This window comes from Cervus canadensis, chromosome 11 (genome assembly GCF_019320065.1).
Source record: "Cervus canadensis isolate Bull #8, Minnesota chromosome 11, ASM1932006v1, whole genome shotgun sequence".
Classification (NCBI taxonomy): domain Eukaryota; kingdom Metazoa; phylum Chordata; class Mammalia; order Artiodactyla; family Cervidae; genus Cervus; species Cervus canadensis.
The window spans coordinates 158,005-175,156 of NC_057396.1; the positions used below are offsets into that span (position 1 = coordinate 158,005).

At 49.8% G+C, this 17,152-nt stretch overlaps 1 protein-coding gene across 1 annotated transcript; it reads left to right on the forward strand.

The window, feature by feature from the left end:
• The first annotated feature begins 7,322 nt into the window (after nucleotides 1–7,322).
• On the forward strand, nucleotides 7,323–11,376 carry IZUMO1R (IZUMO1 receptor, JUNO). Its single transcript, XM_043482473.1, has 5 exons — nucleotides 7,323–7,484; nucleotides 8,715–8,855; nucleotides 9,946–10,134; nucleotides 10,558–10,693; nucleotides 10,845–11,376. The coding sequence occupies exons 2-5, from the start codon at nucleotides 8,718–8,720 to the stop codon at nucleotides 11,111–11,113; spliced, it is 732 nt and encodes a 243-aa protein (XP_043338408.1). The 5' UTR covers nucleotides 7,323–7,484; nucleotides 8,715–8,717; the 3' UTR covers nucleotides 11,114–11,376.
• Nucleotides 11,377–17,152: the final 5,776 nt, after the last annotated feature.

Here is a 17,152-nt window from a genome sequence, read left to right on the forward strand (position 1 = left end):
CGTGGAAAATATTTTTTTAAATGGTGAAAATCCACAAGCCTAAATATCACATATATATGAAACACAACTGTGACTATCCACAACAATGCTGAGGTTTCCCAGAATGTTTCCAAGTATGTTTCTTTGTAAAAATGAATCATAGGAGAGAAACTTTCTTACCAAAGAAAATCACTGGTTCATTTTATGAGTACTTACTGTCTACTAAGCACTAGGCACTGCAGTTACATCTGTGAAAGCAACAGGCACATTCTCTACTGGTCCAGGGGCTTTAGTCTAATTGGAAACATGGAGGCCAGCAGGCAATTCCAGGAGAGTGTGGCATCCTGACAGAGGTGGCCCAGGGGCCGTGAGAGTATCAGGAAGGACACCTGATCCAGACATAGGCCTCCTTGAATGTGGACCTCTCCAAACTGAGACCTGAAAAGGAAGGCATCCGCTAAGGGAAGGTATTAAGAGTGTGGAGGATCCAGGAGAGGTCTTAGGTGAAAGAGGAAAGCATGTACACAGGCCTAGGGCAAAAGTGATCACAGAATGTTCAACGTATTAAGGATAGTTCCTTTTAGCCGGACTTTGGGGCCTTGTCTCTTTCTCTCACCAGAGAGGCTAAGATTTTGGTTACAGTTCAGTGGTTGACACCAACATCAGCTCATGTCTTGTAAATGGTGGGATACAGGAAACGGAGGAGGGATGCAGTTAGGCTGAGTCATGTTCTCAGCAGCCATGGATAGGCATGGACCATATGTATTATAATACACTGGATCATGTGTATTATAACCACGCAAAACTGTCCCAGTCTAAAAGAACATATACAGTGTTTCAAGGTTCCCTCTGAGAGGAGCTACTGAGAGGCTTTGCCTGTTCAGACATACTTTCAGTTTTAAACACACTAGACTGGCAGGATGGGACATTCCAAGGAAGGCTACTGAGAAGTAAACTACGAGGAAAGCACTGTCCATGGACTCAGAAAACCTGGATACTACAGGTAGTCTCAGGCCCCTGTGAACCATCAGATCTGATATAGAGCTCTCATGCACTCACTCACTCACTCAGTTAGAGCCACTTCTGTGCACCATAAACTGGGCTAGGGGCCAGTAACAGAAGGACACAGTAAAGTCCTCATCCTCAGGGGACGTAGAATCGAAATGGGGAGGCAAGCAAATCTTCAGAAGCTTATAGTCCCTTGTAATGAATGCAATACTAAAGAGAAGTGCAGAAAGCCATGGAGTCTATCCCAGGGAGGGCTATCCCAGGCTTTCTCGAGATGATAACACCTGAGTGGAGCCCCAAAGGATACGGAGCTGAGTGAAGAAGTGGGGACAGGTCGTTCCTGGCAGGGGCTGTAGGACTTGCAGGCCCAGAGCAGTGGCACATTCAGAGAACAACAAGCAGTCCAGCACGGCAGGCATGCAGGTGAGGCTGGGACTGGGAGGGAGAGGGCTTGAGAGTCGTCAGTGGCCATGAAGGACCTGCATGTCATGGTAAAGTGTTTGCAGGAAGTTGTAGAGGAGTCCAGGACAACTCTGGGACTGCAGCCCTGTGGCTTGGGTGACTAAAGTCACAGTCTCATCAAACAGCATGCAAAGGCAGATTGAATGGGGGAGCTAAGAATGGTTGGGCCATATTGAATGTAAGGTGTCTGTGGGAAATCCAAGTAAAATACTCTTGGATTTTAACTGTTTTAACTATGGAGAGGAGGAAAACGGAAAAGGGAGAGAGAAGGAAAGATCACATATACACATAAATATACATACACATTCACACATACACAGGTCAGGACTGAAAAGAGAGATTAGGAACTACCTGAATATAGGTGATCATGGAAGCCATGCTGAGGATGAGGTTGCAGTGTCCATACAATGAGAAGGAAAGAGGCCCAAGGACAGAGCTCAAGAAAACACTCAAACACAGAGAAAGGAAACAGAGCCCTCCCAGAAGACCAAGAAGGAACACGCAGAGATGTAGGAGGAATAGTAGGACAAGGTAGGGAGAACGCTGGTCAGAGGCAGCTGAGTGGTCAAGGGGGTTATGAACCGGCCCTTCTCATTTGATAGAACAGGTTGGAGGTTGCTGGTAAATATGGCGAGAGTGGATTCTATGGGATGGTGAATAGAAGCTGAACTGCAGTGGTTGATGAATGTAAGGCAACACAGAGGAGCCACAGTGAACATGCACAAATATTATGGGAAGCATGTCTGGGAAGAGAGAGACACAAGAGATAGATTGGAGGCTTGAACTTCAGGTCTAGGGACAGTTGGAAAGAGGGATGTTGGAGGATTGAAAGAAAATTTGTATGGACCTCAGTTGCACATCATGAAACTGCATGTAAACCTTAGTTACTTAGTATTAACCCTGCCTGGTGGATCTGCCAGCAGCCTGGGCTTGAATGTAACAACCGGACCTTGGCATCCGAAACTTCACGCTGAAGAGAGAAGGAGCCAGCAACCCAAGTTGAAAGACAAGAAGGCAAATATAGGTATTTGTTCTTGGTGATCTTTCTCTCATCTCTGATTTTCAGCTAATCTCCTTCCCATAGGACTTTGATGTATCTGTCTGTCTCCTTTTACCTGGACTCTCTTCAACACCTGATGGGTTTCACACTCATTTCCTTTGTTGTGATGAGATCTAAAATAGCCTTCTTCAAGTGTTGATGAAAGGGCCAAGCTGTAACACTCTGAAATCTCACCGAAATCATCAGAAACTGAAGATGGTCCAAATTGAAAGTCTGAGGGTAAGGGAGAAAAATCAGAAGGGAGAAGGAAAGTGGAGGGGAGAGAGCGAGAGAGGAGATGGGTCAGGAGGGTGGGAGGCAAGGGAAAATGGAGAGGCTCCTTTAAGCTACTGGGGAGAAGGGTGGGAAGGAGAGAATGAAGGGAGGGGAAGAGAGGGTGAGGGAGAGAGCAGGGGAGGAGGATGGAGAGAGGGAGGGGAGAAAGAAGTCTGCAAAGCAGAAGCGAGAAAACCCAGGTGAGGATAGTGGAGAGGAAAGGGAGAGAAGGGCAAGACAGGGCAAGGAGCGGCACAAGCTCAGGGCAGGCCAGGGAAGGGGCTGAGTGGAAACTGCTTCTAAGAAGCGCAGTGTTTCTCCTACTCAAGGGCTCCTCGCCCCGTGCTCAGCACGAACGTCTGGACCAGGCGCAGTTTGGTCCTGGGAGCATAGGGCAGAGCCTGCCCCAAGCTGCTCCCAGCCAAGAGGCAGGGCCGGCCTGAGGCAGGTGTTCACAAGAACAGGCAATACGCGCCATGACAGTAGCAAGTGCAAGACCACCAAGGAGCAGGTCACCAAGACCTGGGGGACCATGCAAGCTCCCCTGAGGGGAAGGTGTCCATTCTAGGAGCCAAGGGGTGAGCAGCCACAGAGGGTGAGCCATGAAAGAACAGCCTGGCAGGGCAGCTAGTAAAGAACCTTCCTGCCATGCAGGAGACACAGGAGATGTGGGTTCCATCCCTGGGTTGGGAAGATCCCCTGGAGAACGGTATGGCAACCTGCTCCAGTGTTCTTACTTGGAGAATCCAGTGGACAGAGGAGCCTGGTGGGCTACAGTCCATGGGGTTGCAAAGAGTCGGACACGACTGAGAGACTAAGCTCATGCAGGGGAAGTGAAAGCCTGTCACGCAGACAAGAGAAAGGGCCGCACGCTGCGGTGGAAAAGCAAGTAGGGACCAGATTATCCAGGGTCTGTGTAGCATGTTAGGGATTTGGGACTTATCTTTAAGTCTTAACAGGTCTTAAATGTGGCAGTATCATAACCATCTTTACCTTTTAAAAAGTTCATTCTGAAAGAAAGAAAAAACACCTGCAGACAAACGTTGAACTTTGGTTAATGATATACATGCTTGAATTATTTAGGAGGAAGTCTGCAGATGTCTGCAACGCACTTTGAGATGCATGAAAAATAAGATTGTGGATGACTAGAGGGCTGGGTGGTTGACTAGATGTGTGACAAAGAAAATAGAGTAAAATAGTGATGGCAAAACCAAGTGGTGGCTACGTGGGGGGGTTGCTGAAAAATTCTCTCAACTTGCCTTATGTTTAAATTTTTTTATAATAGAATTCTCACATATTAGATCCTTCTGGCTACTGCTCAGATACAGCTTTGGAAGGGAGCAAGGGAGTCAGTTAGAGGGTTGTTGGCTGCAATTGAGGCAAGAGATGGTCATGGCCCAGACAGTAGGCACAGAAATGGGGATGAAAGCATTGGGATTCAAGAGATGTCTCGAAGGTTAAATCAGTGGTCTTGGTAATGAGATGATTGATCTAGAGGGAGGAAAGAGGTTGAGATAAGTGGTAGCCCTGATTAACTTGCCTTAGCTACAGACCAATTACACGCTGAGACAAGGATGCTCTTGGGGTCTTTGGGGTGAGAGGAAAGAGTCAAAAGGTCCACTAAGAACCCCCAGTCACCAGTGTCCCCTCTGGCTGGCCTCTGACCTCGGGTTCTCACCAGGAGAGTCCTGGCTCTAGCCCTTTGCTTTCTGAGTCTATTCTGGAAGTCTGGGGGCTGCAGTGCCTTGGGTGAGGCAGCATGTAGGGAGCAGAGGGCTGTCACGCTCACCCTGTGCTGTGGTCCCAACCAGCCGGGTGGCTCTGCCATCAGAGAACCGAGTGGTTCTCCATCAGAACCCAGCAGACGCTGTTCGGCTCTGCCCTTGGCAGTGAAACTGTTCTGCTGAAGAACAAAATTGATCGTGACCAGCAGTTTCAAATGGCTTCATGTGTAGCCAGCTTTGGTTTATCAGTGATTCGTCAGAAAGCAGCTCTCTCTGGAAGACTTGAAAACAATAAGGCAAAACTGAGCTTATCTCAAGGGCCGCAAGACGGCCTTTCTGGGGGCACAAGTGTGGGGCAGCGGGCTTCTGAGAGGCCACTGTGACCCCCGCCCCCGCCCACACTGCTGTCATCCCAGCTCATCTCCCCCCAACCCAGGGCTGCCGGCACGGCCCTCCTTGTCCTCCATCTGAAGGACACTTACAGAGGGCCTGTTTCTCCACCTCAGTAATTACTTCTGCGCTTCATGGCTGGGTTCCTGTCCCTGTCACGTCCACAGTCATCTGACGATTAACATTAAACCCAAACTCCCTCATCAAGCCTGAAGGCCTCCCAAACATGTGTGATGCCTTGCACGACATGCACACCTGCTCTTCCTCTGCCGTGGGGAGAGACCCCAGCTGCTCGGTGCTTAGTCACTTGGTCGTGTCCAACTCTGCGATCCCATGGACTGTAGCCCACCAGGCTCCTCTGTCCATGGGATTATCCACTGGAGAAGGTTGCCTTTCCTACTCCAGGGGATCTTGCCAACCCAGGGACTGAATCCACATCTCCTTTATCTCCTGCATTGGCAGGTGGATTCTCTACCACCGCACCACCTGGGAAACCCACATACCAGACCCAAAAAAGAAGACTCCTGACGCTGTTTGAGTCAGAAATGTGGGCAGCTGGGCTATAATCATCACTGTTCTCAGATAAAACCCACATGTGTCTCCCAACATTATGGCATATGACTTTTTTGTTTATTTTTTAAACAGACCATCTTGAGACCCAGATAGCATCTACCCTGTCAGTCCTGGTGGTCTCCCCCTCACCTGCTCCTTAGGCAAGGTATGGAATTGTTCCTGCCTGAGTTCCTAGATATTAGCTCTGCCACTCCTTGGCTGAGCCTCAGTTTCCCCACAGGTAAAACGGGGGAGGTTGTTCACTCAGGGGGTGGGCAACTGTGAGGAGTAAGCCAGGCCACATACAGAAGGCCCTAGCCTGGTGCCTGGGTCCTTCTTGGTTCTCAGAACTCAGTGGCTGGGAAAACCAGGGGTGGGGAATGTAATTTTCCAGCATGATGATTAATTCATGTCTCCACATCACCTTGTAGTTGAACAGAGTGTGCTTTCTTCACTTATAAAATGCTTTTCTTTTTGTGTTTCAATTTCTCCTGTGTAAAGAAAACGTCAGTGACTGACTACTTCAGAGAGGGAAAAGGAACTTGTTACAAAAAAACAGGCAAAGAGACTTCTTCCCTGGTGGTCCGGTGGCTAAGACTCTGAGCTCCCAATGCAGGAGGCCTGGGTTTGATCTGTGGTCAGGGAACTAGACCCAGACATCGCAACTAAAGCTTGTGCATGCCACAACTAAGATCCACGGCAGCTGAATAAATAAATTTTCTTTTAAATAAAAAAAAGAAGCAGGCAAAGAAATGGGCTGTCTTTCTGGCATTTTTACCATGCTGGACTCTCCTAAGAGTCCTGGCCAAGTCTCCAGCCTCTCCTTAGCTGAGTATGACCTTGCTGTGAAATGTGGAGGCCACTTGCAGACCCTCTCACAGTTCAGTGGTCCTCGCATGCCAAGGCAGGCTGTTTCCTGGGCTTGGAGGGACTTTTTTGGCTTTGTGCGCTTTGGCTTTGGGCACACATCTAAACCCTTGGGTTCCCGAGGCCCCATTTCATCTCTGCATCACTGGGCTGCCGAGTCCTCACTCTGGCAGGAAGCCTGGCTCCTGTGGGCTGAGAAAGGACATCGTCACCATTACAACCCAGGTGACCTATCGCAGGGGGCTGAGCAGGTGACGGGGCAGGGAGAGCTTTGGAACAAGGCTGAGCAAGAAAGGCTTTGTAGGATAAAAGGATAAGAATAAAAACCATTTAGAGTACTCAAATTGCACTTTTGAGCTCAAAATAGTATGTTTCCCAAAACCTTGTGAAAGTTGCTCAGTTGTGTCTGACTCTTTGACCCAATGGACTCTACAGTCCATGGAATTCTCCAGGCCAGAATACTGGAGTGGGTAGCCTTTCCCTTCTCCAGGGGATCTTCCCAACCCAGGAATCAAACCCAGGTCTCCTGCATTGCAGGTGGATTCTTTACCAGCTGAGCCACAAGGGAACATTTTGGAGGTAGCATGATAGATATTGTCTTTCCCACTTTTCTTTGTTTCCTCTATTTTTAATACATGTATTAATTTTACAATGCAAAAATAAATGCATAATAGTTCTGTGGCTAAGTTGTGTCCAACTTTGCGACCCCATGAACTGCAATATGCCAGGTTTCCCATGCATAATTACATGCTTTGTAGAAGGGAAAAAAAAAAGAATAAAAACCATTTAGACTTACTCTTTGCCAGGCTCGATGCCAGGTCCTTTTCAGGAAATTTCTCTTTCTTTTTCCCAACAATCCCATCATAACAGCCTTTTCTACAGACAGGGAAAATGACACTCAGAGTTTATGTCATTTTCTCATGATCAGCCAGCTAATAAAGAGCAGAGCTGAGAGGCGAACTCAAGATCTAACTAAAGAGCCCAGGATCTGCTTCTCCATGGTCTGTTTCTCTGGGAGACTCTGCCCACAGGAGGCCCCGACACGTGGGTAAGATGGTGCTGCTAACTGGAGCCACCTGAAGCTCAGTTCCTGCACCTGACCTTGGAGGAATAAATAGCCAGGATCATCACTCTCTCCTCATCCTTACAATCTCTGGAGGTGGGATAGTGTGGCTCCTGCTTTAAAAGTGAGTATGAAGAAAATACTAGAAGGGGCAGCCTCTTTCCTCTGTCCGCCTGATGCCCTGCTTCTTTGAAATACCCCATGCCATTTCTGTGCTTGAAACTGGTGCTGAGGAGAGTTCAGACTCGCAGATGGGCTCTAACTGGAAAAGGAAATGGGAAACCACTCCAGTATTCTTGCCTGGAAAATCTCATGGACAGAGGAGCCTGACAAGCTGCAGTCCACGGGGTTGCAAAAGAGTCAGACACGACGTAGTGGCCAAATGACAAATGGGCTCCGAGGGTGGGACTGGGGTCTCCACCCCCTGATGTTTGAGGCTCTCAGCCTGATCTGGGCTGCAGGTTTTCACCTCCATCGTGGTGGGTTCACAGTGGGTTCCTGAGAAGCATGGGGCCTGTGCTCTGGGGTGGGTGAAGGCTGAAGGGTGTCTCCTGCAGGACTGTGTGCCTGGGACAGGGTGTGCCTCTGCCCTTTTTGTTTGCTTGTTTCTCTCCCATTCTGAGAACTACCCAGGACAGAGCTGGAAACAGGGCACAACAAGCATCAAGGGGAAAGCTGGCCTCCTCGTCCCAGTAACAGGACATGGCTTTGCATGTGGCAGACACCTGATAGCTCAGGCCTGGGCATGCTCCCTGCTCTGAGATGCCAGCAATGCTGCTGGGCGCCTGGCTCCCCAGCCCCATACTCAGGCCGGGTTTGCGATGAGTTAGGGATGGTAGAGGTGGATCCCTCACTGCTCGAGAGGAAAGGACTTTGCCCAGAGGGGACTGGGGAGGGAACTCTAGAAGCTATGGGCTCAGAGGGGACCTCCCAGAGCGGCTGGAGTTGGGTTAGGACTGCATTCACCATAGTAGCCAGTCCCACTGTGTCCTTGGCCCCAGGAAGAGTCTGCTTACTGAGAGTGTGTTGAGTTACTCACCCAAGGTCGGAGCTCTGAATTCCCAGCCCACATATCACCGAGTTAGAAAGGCTGCCTCCATGTGGAGAAGGGCCGGGGAAGGTCGGAGCCAGTCCACCCCAATGCTCCCTCACCCTGGGGCTGATCTCTCCCCTCCCTGGCCTGCTTTGGCGTCTGCACGTTGTTGGGATGAGACATTTTACGATGCCGCCTCAGATAAAGGAGCCCAGGCATCACGGAGTCTGAGGGAAGCTTGAAGCCTGTGCTGGCTCCAGGGGTGACGGGGTGTGGAGTGAAGTGTTCTGCCCATCACAGCAGGGCTCCTGTCTGTGGCAGGCCATGGGGTGGTGGTGGCGGTTTCTGCTGGGGCTGTGGGCAGTGCCCCCCACGTGCACTGGGCGTGAGCTGCTCAATGTCTGCATGAACACCAAGCCCCACAAGCCGGAGCCTGGCCCGGAGGCTGAGCTCTATGAGGAGGTAAGGGGGCCAGTCCTGGTGTAGGGGTCGGGGTGGGGGGGTTGACACTGCTTTGGCAGATCAGGGAAGAGACACAAAAACCAAGAGGGTTTCGGAACCCCTGTCCATCTTGAATCATTTGGTTTCCTAGATGGAACGAAAGTGAACGTGAAGTTGCTCAGTCATGTCCAACTCTTTGCAACCCCATGGACTGTAGCCTACCAGGCTCCTCCGTCCATGGGTTTTTCCAGGCAAGAATACTAGAGTGGGTTGCCATTTCCTTCTCCAGGAGATCTTCCTGACCCAGGGATTGAACCCGGGTCTCCCGCATTGTAGGCAGATGCTTTACTGTCTGAGCCACTGGGGAAGTCCCTAGACGGAGATGTGGGCAAAGGCCACACTGGAGGGGGGTTATGACCTTTGAGACCGTAAATGCCGACTGATTCAACGTTTCCATCCCTGAGCCGCCTGGCCACTCGGAGTCGGGGCGGATGGTGATCCCAGAGACTCGTCAGTGGTCAGCCTAGATTCCAACAAGCAAGGCTTGTCTCCTCTGCCCTCCCACCGGCAGGCCCTGGGGGAAAAAATAAGACCTAAGGGACTCTCCCCAAGTTCCTAAAGGTGATTGACAGGGATGAGGACCAGGGCTGGCATGCTCCTGTGAGCCCTTCTTGGCTGCAGGCGCCCTCCTCCAGTGCAATCCCACACTTCCAAGGGTCTTGGGTTCCCCCACTGGCCCCAGGATCTGAGACCTTGAAAGCCCTGTCCCTAGGGAATGTGCAGTCTGTGGCAGAGCGGCCAGTGCCCAGGCATCCTTTGGGTGTGAATATTGACAAACTGGAGTAGAAAACGGCAACCCACTCCAGGATTCTTGCCTAGAAAATTCCACGGGCAGAGGAGCCTGGCAGGCCACAGTCAGTCCATGGGGTCACAAAGACTCAGACACGACTGAGTGACTGAGGACACTGACAGATGATCAGCATTCCTTCCACCCCTTGGACACAGACCTAAGGACATCCCACTTGTCGGGTCATCTTCTAGCGGATGGCCCACCTGCTCATCACCCCCCTGCCCCTCCTCCCATGGCTTTCGCATCTTGGTCTGTACTCAGTGCATCCCCTGGAAGGACAACGCCTGCTGCACGGCCAGCACGAGCTGGGAAGCACACCTGGATGTGTCTCTGCTCTACAACTTCAGCCTGGCTCACTGCGGAATAATGATGCCGGACTGCCAGAGGCACTTCCTCCAGGCCATCTGCTTCTACCAGTGCTCCCCCAACCTGGGGCCTTGGATCCAGCAGGTGGGGAGAGGTGGGCTGGGGGTGGGGGAGCGGGAGGGAGGCGCACGTCCATCAGGGCCCACCTGACATCCATCCGTGTGCCTAAGAGGCTCAGCTCCAAGACGCTAGCAGACAGCTATGGATAAGAGCAGAGTACCCCCGCTGGAGAGAAGGACAGAGAAGTTCCCTCTGACCCTAGAGAACGGCCTGCGGGGAGAGCGGTCACGGGAGAACAGAAGGAAGTAGGCACTGGGTCCCCTCTCCTGTCTGTAGGAAGAGAGCCGTGTACAAACTTTCTAGCCTCGTTGTTCTCATTTGTAAAATATTTAGCAGTGTTGTTAAGAGAATATGTTCCAATGGTACCTGACCCAACTATCACTGTAGCTGTAGACAGTCTTCAAACTGATGCTCTGACAGTTCTGCCTCTTGCTGTGCCGCACCCAGGTGGACCCGCGCGGGCAGGCGGAGCGGGTTCTGGACGCTCCCCTGTGCCTGGAGGACTGTGAGCGCTGGTGGGCGGACTGCCGCACCTCCCACACCTGCAAGTCCAACTGGCTCGGCGGCTGGGCCTGGAGTCGGGGTGAGTGAGGCTAGGCAGTGCCCGAGAGGCCCCCTCCCCCCGGGCAGATGTCCCCTCCCCCCGGGCAGATGCAAGCTCGGGTCTCCCCCGGGGCAAGTCCCGGGGCCGCGCGGACGGGAGTGGCTGAGTGGCCTGTGCCTGGCCCCCGCAGGGAAGCCCCGCTGCCCAGAGCGGGCCTCCTGCCGCCCCTTCCCGCACCACTTCCCCACGCCTGCCAACCTGTGTGAGCGGATCTGGAGTGGCTCCTTCAGGGCGAGCCCGGAGCGCAGGGGCAGCGGGCGATGTCTGCAGAAGTGGTTCGAGCCCACCCAGGGCAACCCCAACGCGGAGGTGGCCCGCCGCTTTGCCAGCCCCGCGCGCTCTTGGGCGCGCTGCCCGGAGCTCCTGGCCTTCTCTCTGCTCCTGCCTCTTCTCTCCTGAGAGCCCCCTTCCTCCAACACCCTCTCCTGCACCGCCCCAGTGGGGGGCCCGGCCGCGGCAGCCTTCTTCCTTGGGACCTTCCTTCAGTCCCTTTAGGTTTGCTTTGCTGGGCCTCTCTGGCCTGGAAGTCAGCTGGGGGCCAGGAAAGCACCAGAGACCAGCCCCTCCTGTCTTAAGGCGGGGGACTCTGATGTGGGACCCCAGGCCCTTCTTACCCAGTGCCCACCCCGGCTCTCCCGGCAGAGCTGAGGGGGACCACCCTGGCCTCCCCTCCCACTGTGATGTCTCCAGCAAAACAGCACCTACCTTTCCTTCAGTGTGACCCCAGCTGTAGTGACGTCTCCAAGTTGGTTGTCACTTTCCTAAAGAAAATAAACTTCTTAATACACACCAGGCCCTCCTGCTATATCCTTACAACACCTCTGGTGAGAACGATTTCAACACTCCCCTTTCTTCAATAGTAGCAACATACCATACAAAACAGAGCCAGGGGAACCATGGGGCCACCCAGACCATGTGCTCGATTCTGGGGGACAACAAGATGGAAGCTGCAGCCTCAAATAGGCTTTCCCTCTTCGTTTTAACCTCAGAATCACGGCACACTGGTCTGAGAGGCTGGAAGCCTGAGTTCTAACGTCTTTACCACTTTCCATATGACTTTGGACAAGTATTTTGACCTTTGCTGAAGACTCCTGTGGTTTCCCCCTCTGCCAAGGGGAATGAGAAAGTGGACCAGATGATTTTAACTTAAGAAAAGGGGAAAACGCAGTCCTCTGTCTGTCAGGATAGACTGTGCTTCTCATGCTATGCATGTCGTAAAGACCAAGAGAGAAGAGTTGGAATGGGACCAGAGAAGGTGGCCTTTACGTCCCTTCTGCAAGCAGACTGGCAGCCCACACACCCATTCAGAACCTTTCAGACCCTCAGACCCTCCCAGCGGAGATGGTGCCTCCCCACGTCCTTCTCCTTGGCACAGCGTAGCGTCTAGTAAGGCTGTGGTTGAGTTGGGAAAGCCAGCCAACACCACCCCACATCTCTCCCATGCTTCCCTGGTACATATGCCTTCACTGCAGCAAAGCCCAAACTTGAGGCATGGCCCTCAAGTTTTAACTCCTGCGGAGAGAGCTCTGTAAGTGATGTGCTCAGAATCTGGAGGAGGAGGCAGACGGCCACAGTGGTGACAAAGCACTTCAGTGGACAGAACCCCTGGCCCGTCGGGGGTCGGTCCCAGAAAGACCTCACGAAAAAGGTGAGGCTTGAGCCCTGGTGAAGAAGGGTCACTTTACTGAGAACACGAAGGACATGTGAGCCCAAACCCAGATCCCCAAGACATGAACTGTATGAAGCAGGAGCTTTAATTGCTCTTCAGTCAATCCATTGTGGCTTCAAAAATATGTATAATAGGTAGAATCTCTCAAGAATTGTGGACTGAATGAGGTGTCTGAGAGTGTGTCTTTGGTAATAAAGCTGAGAGTTTAATGACTATTTTTTTAGTAATTTTAGGTGTAAATATAAAAATTTGTCAAAGTAGGGTTAAAATTGAGACAGACAAAGGAAGACTGTTCTGGGAACCCTAATAACTGTTACTATTTACTGATTACTCTGTGCCTGGGGCTCTGCTAAGCTTCTCACAGGCATTAGCTTCTTTGATTCTCACAAAAGCTTTAAGAGGTACCCTCATGCCCTTGCTTTTCAAATTAGGACAAAAGCATGTGGCTTTGAAACCAGGTAAAGGGAATGGCAACCCACTCCAGTATACTTGCCTGGAGAATTCCATGGACAAAGGAGCCTGGTGAGCTACAGTCCACAGAGGTACAAAGAGTCGGACACAACTGATGGACTAACACTTTCAATCACAGTTTCAAATCTGACCATAAAGTTGGTCAGCTCAGCTCACTGAACACCCAGGTATGTTGTGGACTGGGGCTGGGGCAGGCATTGGGGATGGAGGGGTGGGTGGGGGAGCTGCGTCCTGGCAGGTCCCAGTCTGGAAAGAGACTGATCTGTCTCACCATATGTGATTGGGAGGGGTGCTGGGTTTCAAGGAGTGAAGTGGAGCTGTCAGATTTGCAGTTAAGTTGCTTGTTTTTAATCAGAGCATCCAAGTATTTGGCTAAACCCAAAGGTCAAAGGATCTCTGACACAGGCAGCCCCAGCCAGCCCCTGGACCCCAGGGCTCCTGCTGGATTTAGGTGCACTCTAAATGTACAGACTTCTAGCCATTGCTGGATTTAGTTCCATAAAAGTTGCAAGAGGTGGCTTATCTTTCTGGCACACATCCAGACTACTTCTCTTCCTCTCTGTTCTGTTGGTTTTTCAACTTAATCTTCCAATCTTTTTAATTTTGGAAATGTATTTTTAATTTCCAGACTCTCTTGTTCTTCAAAGCCTGCTGCTTTTGGTTTTATGGACACAATATCTTCTCAGATCTCACTGAAGATCTAATTAGAATTTTTTAATGCTTGTTTCTAGTCTCAAAAGACCCATTTTCTTCAAGGTCAACCTGTTTGTCTTGATCTATGTACTGCTGGCTTTCTCCGTGTCCAGTGACCTTGGCTGTGTGTCCATATTTAAGAATGAGGCGCTGGGTTGATTTTTCTAGCCAGCTGGTATAGGTGTCCTCCATGGTTGTATGTGTGGGTCGTTTTTCCTGACTAGCTGGGGAGTTCTGGGTCCATGGGGAGGGCCACTGACTGGAAGTAACTGAAGACTCATCAAGTGAAAATGAGCAAAGTTTCTTTTTTCAGAGCTTGTATAGGAAGGTAGTCAGCCACGATTGTTTGCATTTTGACTGAGACTCAAAGGAGAACGTTTAAGAGGTTTCAGAGGTGCCCTGATTAGAGGCTGTTGGCATGGAGAAGCTGGAGGGGGGCTAATGAAGCAGGGCCTGCTGTGATTGGTTGAGGTGTATATTTGGCTTTCTCTGACTGGTCCTCTGTTTCTCTGACTGTCCCTGATGGACAAGGAAGCCTGGCCTGCTGCAGTCCATGGCGTAGCAAAGAGTCAGACAGGACTGAGTAACCGAACTGAGCTGACAGGTCCTCAGCTGAGAGCAGAGCAAAAAACTAGAGATGCTGTTAGTTGTCAGGTCCTGGCTATGTGAAGCTGGTTGTTAGAGAGGTTATTGTTTGGCTTCTTGGGTTGGTTGCAAAGATAGTTGTCTAACTTCCTGTAAGTCTGATTTATAGATAGTAGGCTGGCTTTCTGGCCTTCAACCCTGCAGATAATGAGTTAGGATTCTATTTTTATATACATCTGGCCATTGTCCATGTGTAGTTTCTCAAGACTGAGTTGCCAGGAGCCCTATTGGAGTACAGACCGTTCAAATGCTGGATTAAGGATGGTTCTCTCTGGGGTCCCAGCATCAGATACTTCATCGTATGTAAACTTCAACACTATTCAGAAGTTAACTTAAATTTTAGAGAGAACCTCTTGCAGGATCCCAAAACACCAGAGGTTAAAGTTGGGTTTCCTGAGCTCTAGGTTTGGGCAGAAGTCGCCATGGTGGGGGAGCATAGTCTTTCTCTCTCTGCCCCCCACGCCTGCAAACTGAGAACCTCTCAGAGGTTCTGCCTGGTGGGTCGGTTCCTTCTGCCTCCTCCTTCTTGTCTGGCAACCCCTGTTCCCCCTGACGAGCTTTCCTATGCTTTTCCATCTTTTAACTATTTGTTGAAATCTGTTGCTCACTGATGGTCTTCTTCACACTCTCTTAGGAACGGAACACTTAGAAATATACAATCATTTTAGTAACATGCTTAAGTCATTCCACCTTCAATCACCAACAGTTGCGGACTTTTTAAAAATCTCATTGTTGTGTAATAAGTAGATTTAAAGGGGGGCCAAACTGAAGACAAGGAGGCAGAGGACAATGTGTAGGAGGGATTTGCAGGTGGGGAATGAAATAAGAAATACAGGTGATAGGAGCCTCATTGTGGGTAACGCTCCAGGAGGTGCTACATCAGTCTACAGGAGAGATGGTGGATCAGAGAGGCATAGGTTCAGGAACTACTGGGAAGATAGCACATAGAGAAATTTGGGCCATGCTTGTGTACACAGTGTCACAAAGCAGGTATAAGATTAAATATGGGAGAGAGAACCATCTCAGAAGAACCAACAGCCTTAGATAAACAGACTCTGACGACGCCATTTCTGAGCACTCCTTTCCCAAGCCCAGGCTGTGCTAGCTCTCGGGTGGAAGGGAAGACGGCAGAGGACATTGCTCCTACTGGATGCAACCCAGTCACTTTCCCACTACAGGGACAGCAAACTCTACCTGAGTCCTTCCTTGGAGAATTGTGGGGAGTCATAAGTAGCAGGTGAAGAAAAAAAACAAAACGACTCTCCTTGGTATGCATCCCTTGCTTTAAGATTCCTTTCTTAGTAACTCTCCTCAGTAAAACCACTTCCCTGAACGCAGCAGTCACTGCAGCCTGACATGCATTCCTGGGCTGGTGTTTCCAGCCCACTCCTCTCCTGCCTGAAAACAGTGACCACCTTTCCCAGTCCCCTTCCACCATGTTCCTGCCCAGACCTCTCCCAACCCGAGCCCCACTGACCCGCTTCACAAATATGACTCCTTGCCTAGGTACCCCCAATGTCCCATTGCTTTTGCTACTGGGGGACCAAGATTTGGAGATTATTCTGGTGTCCCAGACTGGTGTCTTTCCAACTGGATCATATTTCTCAACTCCAGCCCTTGAGATAACTTAAGAGTCCGATCTCTTCTTGCGTCCCAAGGGGGAAGTGTTCCTGCCAACAGAAGCAATCACCCATTTTTCATTTTCCATCCTTTCCTCTGTTCTGCTTAAATTCATCCTCAGATTTGCCTTCCCACAGAATCAGAAATCACTTTCAGCAGTGCTTTTGCCACAAATGAATTACAAAGAAAAATGTAGAGGAAGAGAGAGGACTTCCCAGGGGGTAGAGGCTGCTGATAGGCTTGGAGATCCTGTTAGGATTTCATCATGGAAATGTCTGTCAAATAATTGACTTGGGACACATGAGAAAAGTGAGGGCTGGAGATGAGAATTTCCTGGAAATGCAACTTAAGGCTGTGGAAGTTTCTTAGATGAGTTCTAAGAAAAAGGTAGAGAGCAAAACAAAACACTTGTGGAGGATCTCTAACTTACCTACAGTTGGAAGGTGACAGGTGAAATTGTTACCAAGCTCAGATCAGGTTGCTCACCACTCGAAAATCAACCCAAGAGAGGCACAAGCTTTGGTGGGAAAAAAAAGTTGCTTTTAATCAGAAAGCTGAAAATCTGAGGAAAAATTGGATTTGTGTACCACTTAAACCAACTCCTAAGATTCTACTTATTCATGAAAAATTTTAAAGGGCAAGGAGAAGTAATCTCAGTTAATCAATCACTGAGACAGGGAATGAGACTCATCCTTATCTCCCACTGCGTGCAGGCTTGTCGACTTACTGTGATCTTCCTCTAGATATAATCTTGTTCACAGTTTTTTCATGAGATTACTGAAGGGGAAGCTAAGAAAGAGATCTGGTCATCTGTTAATTACTTATGCCTTATTTCTACTTTTTTGAGCTATGGAGAGAACTGACAATTTAGCAAGGTATTGTGTGATCGAAATATTTGAAAGTTGTGCTTGGACCAGAGATGAGTAAAGCTTGGGGCAGGGTGTGTGATTGATTACATTGAAGTGCAGTTGATTTACAATGTTGTGTTAGTTTTAGGAGTATAACAAAGTGATTCAGTCATACATCTATATGTATTTTTTTTTCTTTCAGATTCTTTTCCCTTGTAGGTTATTACAAAATATTGAATATAGTTCTCTATGTTACACAGTAGGTCCTTATTAGTTATCTATTTTATATGTAGTAGTGTGTATATGTTAATCCCAAACTCCTAGTTTATCCGACACCCCCCCCCCAACTTCCCCCTTTGGTAACCGTAAGTGTTTTTTATGTCTGTAGGTTTATTTCTGTTTATTCATTTATACAAATGAATAAACATTCATTTGTATCATTTTCTTTTTTTTTTAGATTCCACATCATCTAAGTCCTATCACATGGTATTT

What these genes read in the sequence shown, in the direction of transcription:
- IZUMO1R (XM_043482473.1), top strand. Translation starts at nt 8,718, where the DNA reads ATGGGGTGGTGGTGGCGGTTTCTGCTGGGGCTGTGGGCAGTGCCCCCC. An exon ending in AGGCTGAGCTCTATGAGGAG is followed by an intron (nt 8,856 to 9,945) that starts GTAAGGGGGCCA and finishes GTCTGTACTCAG; the next exon opens with TGCATCCCCTGGAAGGACAA. An exon ending in TGGGGCCTTGGATCCAGCAG is followed by an intron (nt 10,135 to 10,557) that starts GTGGGGAGAGGT and finishes TGCCGCACCCAG; the next exon opens with GTGGACCCGCGCGGGCAGGC.